We start from the raw sequence: 10,657 nt of genomic DNA, 5'->3' as shown, positions 1-10,657 counted from the left end.
TATAATATATGTTGGTATTATTCCTTCTATTATTGCCATGATGGTTCCCTGCTTGACTATTGATTGAGCTCTTGACACAAAAGCTGCTGTCCTACATACCTAGGAAATGAGGTTGGGCCACATGGTTTCTCTCCATTTAGGTATTTTACACACTCCTGAGTAGTATTCTGAGGAGAAAATAGTTCAGGTCATGTCTTGGTCTATTCTTGCTTCGTCCCCAGAAGAGCAAAGACTGGGTAGTTTGTAAAGAGCAGAAATGTATGGCTCACCGGTCTAGAGCCAGGAAATCCAAGATGAGGGTGTCAGCATGGTGGGATTCTGGCGAGAGCCTGCTTCAGATCTCACGTTGCAGAGTCTCCTGTAAGGTCACAGGGCAGAAGAGTGAGGGCTTTTCCTCAGACCTCTTTTGTAAGGGCACTAATTCCCCTTGTGGGGCCTCCATCCTCATGCCCTAATCAGTTCCCAAAGGGCCAATCACTTAATACCATCACATTGGGGGTTTGGAGTTCAAAATAGGAATTTTGCAGGGTCTCAAACATTCAAAACATAGAGATCTTTATAGACTATACACCTGGCATCTAAAAGTAAGCTTATAGTCATGTTGAGTAAAAAAGAAGAACGAACAGGGTTGCAGACAAAATAAGAAGAGCAAGGACTCAGAACAGAAACTCTTGAGTTTTGACCTGAAGTAATGCTCTAATTATTATATGACAGATTTTGAACAAAAGCTTGAAATGGAGCCCATCATCCCAAGCAATGGAATGAAAATACAGAGGGCAAATGAGCATTCATCCTCTTTGTGAGGAGTCTCTAAAGAATCTCAGGATAAAGGTAGTAATGGCCCCATCAATAGAACCACCAAGAGTAGGTGGGTAAATATCTGGTTGCTGTGAGCTGTGTGAATCAGTTAACTGTTGGGTGATTACACTGGGCCTGAGTGCTGAGCATACCACAAAGAATAAGACAGAGTCCAGTTACTACACAGCAGATTTGCCAAGGATGATCACATATCTACTGTTTAAAGATTGGAATGTTGATAGCTGAGGAAAGACAAAATCCACAGCAAAATCAACGGCACTCAAGAATGGAGCTGAAAGTTAATTCATTCCACAATAATATTCAACATGTTTTCAGTTCTCAATTAACTAAATTGGTGGCTTCCTTTTGTTTGACAAGAATTTACTTGGATTGGAACCTCTGAAAGTCCTTTGATAACTCTGAAATGTAGTGCAAAAATATAGAGGAAGATTCAAAGGGATGATGACTTCTAAATTATGCATTCTCTGTGCCCTAAGAGGTGCAAACATTAGCTTTTAGGGATATGAAATAATTGTGTTATTAGAATGCTGTGTGGCACTACAAATTCAACCCTATCCAACAAAATCTTATTCCTCAGTATTCATTTTTCTCCTTGGGTTGTCTGCTGTATCAGAAGAGCAGTACTGACACTGAATTCACTGAATATAAACAAATTGTACGTAAAATCAATGAGGGGTAGCTTTTACTTATCAGCTTCTATTGGCTGTCTTGTAGATGTGGCTGATGTTTGAGTCTTAGTGTGATTGAGGCTATGGGAGTTAAATACAAACATTAAATTGTATTTGTACATTAAAAACAAAAATGGTTATATTTCATTATTTAATTCCTCTAAAGAAGATGCATATCAATAAATATGTCATGTGCTAAATAGAAAAATTTTGAAAATATCTATATATTAGCCAGTGAAGTTAAAAAAACATATTCTAATATGAAGCAAAACTAAAGTAGTAAAAACAAATATTAAGAAAATAATTTGTCTTTCAATGATTTTGACTAGTCTTGAATGTTTTTTATTTTTTTTTTATTTTTTATTTTTTGTCTTTTTGTCTTTTTTTTTGTTGTTGTTTTGTTGTTGTTGTTGTTGTTGTTGCTATTTCTTGGGCCGCTCCCACGGCCTATGGAGGTTCCCAGGCTAGGGGTTGAATCAGAGCTGTAGCCACCGGCCTACGCCAGAGCCACAGCAACGCGGGATCCGAGCCGCGTCTGCAACCTACACCACAGCTCACGGCAACGCCGGATCGTTAACCCACTGAGCAAGGGCAGGGACCGAACCCGCAACCTCATGGTTCCTGGTCGGATTCGTTAACCACTGCGCCACGACGGGAACTCCTTGAATGTTTTTTAAATAATACTTTGATATCATTATAAATCATCTATATAAATATTATTTGAGTATGTAATTTAATACATTCTTATTTTAGTAAGTCAATATATTAGACTAAAAGTCACTCTGCCAACTTAGTTTACAAGACTTAGTTATAAACGTAAATAAGATTCAATAGTTTTTACATTTCATTTATAGCTTAAAATTTTTTGTCCTTCTTAACATGCATTGAATACAAAGAGTAACCTTTCACATTCTTTTTCTATGGATAAGATAGAGATATCCATGGATTACATAAATAGATACACAGTATGCCTGTGTTTACATAATTTCATGGGGGAACAATAAGGGAAAAAAAATCTAAAAAGGCTCTGTAGAGAGAGGAAGGGAAGGCAATAATGAAAAAGAAATGGTTGAGAAATGTTGCCCTAACCCATTTGGAGAGTGCAAAGTGAAAAGCAGAAACAGAACTAGAAAGTAAGAGAAAACATTTCAGAAAATGGAAATGAATTTGTTCCTATTTAAGACACAGGCCTGAGGGAAGGTCTTCAGACATCCTAGAGAGCAGGGTCACAGAGTCACCCACCTCAGCCAGGACAGAAGCACCTGCAAGGTCCCCAATGGCCCCAACCTCAGCCTTCCTCACGGCCCTGGTGCTGCTCAGCTGCAATGCCATCTGCTCTCTGGGCTGCAACCTGCCTCAGACCCACAGCCTGGCTCACACCAGGGCCCTGAGGCTCCTGGCACAAATGAGGAGAATCTCTCCCTTCTCCTGCCTGGACCACAGAAAGGACTTTGGATTCCCCCAAGAGGCCTTGGGGGGCAACCAGGTCCAGAAGGCTCAAGCCATGGCTCTGGTGCATGAGATGCTCCAGCAGACCTTCCAGCTCTTCAGCACAGAGGGCTCGGCTGCTGCCTGGAATGAGAGCCTCCTGCACCAGTTCTGCACTGGACTGGATCAGCAGCTCAGGGACCTGGAAGCCTGTGTCATGCAGGAGGCGGGGCTGGAAGGGACCCCCCTGCTGGAGGAGGACTCCATCCTGGCTGTGAGGAAATACTTCCACAGACTCACCCTCTATCTGCAAGAGAAGAGCTACAGCCCCTGTGCCTGGGAGATCGTCAGGGCAGAAGTCATGAGATCCTTCTCTTCCTCCAGAAACCTGTGAGACAGATTCAGGAGGAAGGAGTGACAGACACCTGGTTCATCTCGGAAATGCTTCTCACTGACTAACAAGCCCACACTTCCTCCTGTGCTGCCATGTCACAGCCCCTCATTTGTGCTGTTGTCCTGCCATGAACTTAATCAATCTGTCAAAGATTTTCAGAAATATTAAGAAAAATCCTATTCTACTCTACAGGAACTGGTTCATTACAGATGTTCTTGCTAATCTATTTATTTATCCATTTTAATATTTATTTATTTATCTATCTATAAGATTTAAATTATTTTTGTATATTTAATATTACATGCACCTTATAAAACATCATTGTATTTGGTCCATTTATTATCTTTATTTATTAAAATTTTACTATAGGAAACATCTTGTATTTGTTTGTTTAAAAAAAGAAATACCAAGCCTGAATGTGCAATCTGATTAAATAATGTATGATGCAGTCATTGTGACATTCAAGTTAGAAGTGAATATAAACTTTCTCAAAGCCAGGTTGTATGTTGCCCTTAGGATAGAGAGCTGAACATAAGAAATTCAATCTGGCTTTCTTATATCTTTGATTTTTGTAGGGAAAGTAACCTGAAAACAATAATCAGTTAAGTGAAAATTAAATACCAATTATGTTTACAACAATACTGATTAATGTTAGAATGTAATATCGGGTTGGTTTCAATGCTATAAGGAGAAGACAGGAGAAAAAAATGACATTCTGTCAGCAGAAGGTGGATCAAGCCATGTGAGGATTCAAAAGCAAAAAGAGAACTTAATTCTCTACATTGATTGGTAGGCAATGTAACTGCTAATGTCCACTGGGTACTGGAGCTAACGATTTCCAAGCAATTCCTGAACTGTAAAGCATGGGAACAGAAGTGATCCAATTGGAAGAGGGCACAGAATGAGAAAAGGACTTGAAGTTGAATTGTATGCCCTTAAGAAGGAGGGAAGACCTGCAAAGGAAAATGAGGTGGAATGATCCTAGGATAATAGGACAAGACAGAAGGGTGAGAAGACTGTGTGTAAAAGACTGACACTGCTTAGAAGATGCAATATGTTCATTTAAAATGAAGATGGGAACTGCCCCTCCTTGAGAAAATAGATGGCACTGGCCACCTTAGTGAGAGCTGACTGGGTGGGATTCATCAGCAGAAACCATCCTGGAGAACCTGGAAGGGTGAGGAGAGAAGAGAACTCCCCCTTTTTTTCACCTGGGGAGTCGTTTTACTACTTTCACTTTCCTGATGGTCAGATTTGCTTTTGTTTTGCTTTGACTTCAGTGCATCCAAAGGCAATGAGAGCTTTCTAAGAAAGTTGAGGGAAGAAAGAAAACTATGACATAGTGAAAATTATGGAAACTAATGGTATGGACTGTTTTATGTTTCCCCTTTTACCTCTCTATTTTGTTTTCTGTTTCAAGATGAAACAGAAATAATTCAGAAGCTGCAAGACAACCCTGCAGAGAAATAGCAACTAAAAGAGAACATATATAAAGTTAAGACTCTGGAATCAGCAGTGAAAAGAAGGCTACTGTTTTCTAGCATCATGTGCCTTACGTCTTCCCTGCCCTGCACCTTGACTGTGACATGGAGAATCATGAATCGAGAGGCTCCGTAGAAATGTACTCACTGATCTAATGACTATTCATTACTTTAACATAAGGTTCAGATGGGAGGTTAATAGAAGCTTGTGGTGTGAGGTCTGACAGAAAAAATCTATGAATATCCTTTGTTAACCGTAATTTTGACTAATTATTATGAACTCTATGCTCATGATACAATGGTGAATAAGATATAGCTCTTTCTCCTATATTGGCTTCTTGAAAAAAGGTCTAATAAAGCCATATTCAAGAAGACCACTCCAGAAGGATGACGCAGCTTGGCTGACCTGCCTCATCCGCATTTCATGAAGAGGACAGAATCAGAGCCAATGACCAGAGGGAAACAAGGTCAAATTCCTAGCAAATCCTCACCCTAAAGGCCCATTTACCATACTTCCTTTTACCCCATATACCATGTTCAACTTTCAACAGAAGCTTACCACACCGAAAGGTAAAAAACACAGTTTGAAGAGACAGAGCAAGTATCAGAACTAGAACCAGAGAGAGTATAGAGTTAGGAATTATCAGACCAGGAGTTTAAAATAACAGTGCTTTTTGTGCAAAGGGCTCTAAAGTACCCATCTATTTATTCATCCACTTCATCTCAGTCAGATCTTGTATGCTATTTAAAATCCTTTTGTGGAGTTCCCGTCGTGGCGCAGTGGTTAACGAATCCGACTAGGAACCATGAGGTCGCGGGTTCGGTCCCTGCCCTTGCTCAGTGGGTTAATGATCCGGCGTTGCCGTGAGCTGTGGTGTAGGTCGCAGACGCGGCTCGGATCCTGCGTTGCTGTGGCTCTGGCGTAGGCCGGTGGCTACAGCTCCGATTCAGCCCCTAGCCTGGGAACCTCCATATGCCCCAGGAGCGGCCCAAGAAATAGCAACAACAACAGACAAAAAGAGGCAAAAAGACAAAAAGACAAAAAAAAAAAAAAAAAAATCCTTTTGTACATATAACATCATGTTCAACTTTATAATGTATTCAAATCTAACAAACAGGCTTACCTTTATATTTTATCAAATTATTTTTTGGTTAATTTGTGAAATTCTTCCCTAGAAGACATCTTGGAATTGTTCACTCTTACAAAAAGAAATAGCTTAAAATTGCAATCTACACTAAACATTGGATGATTGTATTCTACTCAATTCTTTCAGTTAATTATATTTTTAAAACTTCACATTCTTACAACACGTGATAGTTCACATATCTGCTGTAAGAACACAGAGGTGAATAAAGTAAATATCACATCTCCTCTTTGGGAATTTCAGTTTGGCAGAGAAAGACATAAAAACAATAATTATGTTAAATTATTTCAATTAATTTGCCTGTTTCAATGAGAATGAGAGAGGCAAAGGGATTCTCTTGTCATAATCTCAAATGAGGCCTCTCAAGAAGGGGAGAAAGCAGATGTGCTCTAGAAAGTGCACCAAAAAAACAAGACAGATTTCCCATTGGTAGACAGGTATGTGGGTCTGGAATCTGCAACAATGAATATCCTGGAGATATTAATTTGCAACTTTGGTATGTTTAGAAATCAGGACATGGTAAGGAATATCCTTCCTTATCAGCAGGCTGTAGAATGAAAAGATGACCTAAAGCTTATGAGGACCTTGAACTTTTAAGCCTGACACAAAGAAGGAGACACAGCAAAGGGTGCAGAGATGGAGTAGCCAGTGTAGTTAGGAGTCAGCCAGGGCAGAACCTTCAGAAAGCACTGAAGAAGAAAACAAAGGAGAACTGCACAAGATGAAACTTTAATAATTATTTAATGGGGATAGTGGATTCTGTATTGAATCTAGATGCTGCCAGGACATACAGGTGATTCTGGGTGACCACGTTACTTCCCTGAGCCTCAGTTTCCTCAAATGTAAAGTGAAACTATTCCTAGAGCTGTTGTGAGGAGCAGAAAATATGAAACATTCAAGAGTACTTAGCAGCTTATCATCCCCTGAGTGAAGGTTAAACAGGTAGTGACTATTTTCTTATCACATAAATAGAAATGTGTAATTCTCCTACCCCTCTCTCTCTGTAACTGACTGCACAGCACTGACAGTCTGCAAAACAGAATTGGGAAATAGTGTCTCATCAATCATATAGAATTATACACATGATAATATGATACATATACATATGTGGTACACATACATAAAACATAGACATCATAAAATAAACTACATAAAGTATACCACATATCTATCTGCAGACGCTCATTCCTGGAACACTTTCCTCTTCCTCTCTGCTTTCCTGGATCCCACTTTTGCACTGCAACATCACAATACTTTCCTTCTTCCCAGTATAGAAATCCTCATTCACAGGCTGCATTAAGCTTACTATTCACACAGCTGTCTTCTTTCTCATTAGGGTTTCTAGATATCAATTTCGTCTAAAGACAAGAAAGTCACCAAGTGCAAGCCAAAGAAGGGAAAGTGCAAGGTTTCACTAGAGCGTGACTCCAGGCTGTCTGCCTGCCAAACACTGCAGGTCCAGACTGTCCAGCCTCCAAGAAACACAGGGAATAGAGGGAGCCCTGCCCAACACTGAACTATGGCGAAAACCAGGAGCTCAGTTGTGCCTCTATTGGGTGCTTCCACATGCTGATGGCATCAGGAGGGTCTCCCCTGGCTCAGCACTCTCATTGGCTCAAAAAACCCGAAGCCCAGGAGACATGGAGGTGAAAGTCAGCAGAGCTGGAGAACTTGGAACAAGAACAGAGATGTTTTAAGCTTTCACTGGAACAGCAGCAGATCCTCAGGACAAGGAACAACATGCATGAGCTGCACTGAGGCAACACTATCTCCAGAACATTCCTTTTCTGAGAATGAGAAGACTGAAGTGGATGCTGAGAGCACAGGGAGCACACAAATACATGGCCACTAGCAGTGTCCCCAGCGTGGGGGACACTGATATCACAGCAGCTTGCAGAGCATCAGAAGGGATGAGGGTTCCTCCAGTGCCAGCTGAAAACCTGTTTCCTCCTTAGGACCCAGCAAGTTATCACAGAGCAGGGAAGGATATTCCAGGGGACAATGCCATCTAAGGAATTTCTTACTTTGCATCATGATGTGGCCTCTTTGAAAGATGAACAAAATAAAACAGTGCTTGAACAGAAGGCACACAGGCAGGGATTTTGATACACTTAGGAACCGGTGGGGTAGAGCCTTCCCAGGAGGACATGCTGTGCTCAGCAATGTGCACACTGGAAGACGACAACTTTTCAAAGCAGCGAAGACTTTTCTGGAAACATATTAAGTAATTTAGGCAATTTGAAAAGTGGGCAATAATGGATCAGTCTCTTTGCTTTGCATACTGCACTGAGTAGGGACATTTAAAGTCAAAGGAACATTTCAAGTCTTTTAGAAGTTTGGAATCCTTCCTGCACATTAGCATCCAAACAATAATTAAAAAAAAAAAGTCCTAAATTACTGCAAAAAATGTCATCTTATCAATGAATGCTATTTAAATGATATTTCAATTCCTACAATATTATTTTGTGATGCTTTAATAGGTGGAGACTATAAACATGAGTTAAGACAACTATTCTAAGAAGTTTTTCTGGCTGTTAAGTTCAAGCCAGACTCTCCCTGCTTAGCAGCCCCTTATTTTTCTTTTTTCTTTTCTTTTTTTCCTTTTTGGCTGCTCTGGGGTATACGGTGTTCCCCGGGCTAGGGATAAGATCCAAGCTGCCATTCCACCTAAGCTGCAGATGCAGGGCAGGGGATAGAACCTGTGTCCTGGCTGATCCAATTGTATCACAGCGGGAAATCCTAAGTACCCTTAAAAACCTCCACTGCTTCTGTCTAGGAATCGCACATACTCTTTCACCTTCGTCATTCAAAACCCTCATCAGGATCCACATCTTAAGTATTAGTTGGAACAATAAAGAGAAGAGACTCTTCATTGGGCTCTCAGTAGACAGCAGAAGGTCCAGTCTGGGCTGGAGTGAGAGGCAGACTTGTCTTTGGGAATGAGAACAGCAGGCTGACCTGAAGAGGACTCCTGGGAAACCAGCAAGGTCCTTGTGGACTGAACGAACAATGGGCATCATGCAAGCTGGGAGTTCAGGTATTTGGGAGGATTTCCTGAGGACTATAGCCTGGAGGACAGCCTCTCAGACAGCTCTAAGGATCTACTCCAGGGAGTTAGAGGGGCTCAGTATATATATGATTTTGGAAATGGAGTTCCTTGCCATCAAGGACACATCATGGTAAAAGGTTGCTTCTTGTCAGGAGAAGCAGATGTCTCTGTTCATGACTTTACTGCTTTTCTAAGTGCAAGAAGATGTAAGAAATTACATTCATAAAATTTTCTCCTGAAATGATCTACTACCTAAAGGCTTGATCTGTCAGTTTTCCCAGAGCACAGAGTGCTTCCTTCCTCATCCCCCACCCTGACCTCCTTACAGGGTATATTAAAGTTCAGTGACTTCTTTCCTTTGGAACCAGATGGAGAGGGACTGAAGGAGAAATGTCAGTGCTCATATGGACAAAAACTGTTAGTTGCATTTTCTTTATTTTTAAAGTCATAAGAAATATCAGTGTTAAAAAAAGGCCTATTTATAAAACCAAAACAAATTGATGGATTTTAAAAGCAGATAAAACAGGTGAAACCATTGGAGGTAGGGAAGAATTGGGAGGCTGGGAATAACATATACACACACTACTGTATAGGTAGATGATTGGCAAGAATATATTGAATGGCACAGGAAAATCTGCTCAAAAGTTTGTAATAAAGTATACAGAAAAATGGGTATATTTCTATATATGACTGATTTACTCTGCTGTACAACTGAAACTAATACAACTTTGTAAGTCAACTATACTCCGATAAAATAAAAAAAAAAAATAGGAGTTCCTGTTGTGGCACAGTGGAAATAAATCTGACTAGGAACCATGAGGTTGTGGGTTCGATCCCTGGCCTTGCTCAGTGGGTTAAGGATCTGGCATTTCCATGAGCTGTGGTATAGGTTACAGATGTTGCTTGGATCTGGCATTGCTGTGGCTGTGGTGTAGGCTGGTGGCAGTAGCTCCAATTCCACCAATAGCCTGGGAACCTCCATATGCCAAGGGTGCTGCCCTAAAAAGACAAAAGACAAAAAAAAAAAAAAAAAACCAAAAAACAAAAACCAAAGTGCTTAGTCCAAGATATAAAATTCAGTTATTACTTTTTAATATCATGACCACTCTTATCCCAATTAAGATCATGATCTACTGGAATCATCTAAATCCCTTCCTTGTAATTCTAGTTTTCCCTAAGTACTCTTTTCATTGCCTGAGTGGATCTTTCAATTAGACAGATGCTCAGCAAGGCTGATCTCCAAGATCCTGCCAGAGAGGGTTAGCCTTCTACCAACTGGGGTTCTGGTTTCCAGCTTATTGTAAGCTGACTTCTTCCTTCTCTCTTCAAAACGGATCGCATGAGGATTAAATTTTAAAAAAAATTCACGTGGCTCATTCTACAAGTCTGAAGGCAGTCACGTGACCCAAGAAGTGTGTCTTCTTTGAGCCTCTGGCAGAAGCAGCCACATGCCTGCCTTCCTGTTGTACATACTGGCCTCACCCTTCCCCCCTGCATAGCCTTGTCCCCATCTGTGCTGCACTGAAGTTTGCCAACTTAGAATATGTCATTGGGTCAGGGGAAAACCACTTCCCTTCTTTCATAGTCATGACGTTCAGACTTAATACTTGTTTTCTCTTTGCCCACAAAACAATGCAGATTTTACTTTCTAGGAAAGGTGCAAAGAGAAACAA

General features: G+C 40.7%; 1 protein-coding gene across 1 annotated transcript; it reads left to right on the top strand.

Moving 5' to 3' along the window:
- Positions 1–2,763: 2,763 nt before the first annotated feature.
- Positions 2,764–3,309, top strand: IFN-ALPHA-10 (interferon-alpha-10). Its single transcript, NM_001166310.1, is given in 1 exon segment — positions 2,764–3,309. A coding segment is annotated over 1 exon segment (546 nt).
- The last annotated feature ends 7,348 nt before the right edge of the window (positions 3,310–10,657 follow it).

This window comes from Sus scrofa, chromosome 1 (genome assembly GCF_054392235.1).
Source record: "Sus scrofa isolate SSC_HxYL_T2T_F1_AM1 chromosome 1, Sscrofa_HxYL_maternal_Yorkshire_Landrace_v2.0, whole genome shotgun sequence".
Lineage (NCBI taxonomy): Eukaryota > Metazoa > Chordata > Mammalia > Artiodactyla > Suidae > Sus > Sus scrofa.
Note: the sequence above shows the minus strand (reverse complement) of the source record. Positions and strands in the feature narration are given on the sequence as shown.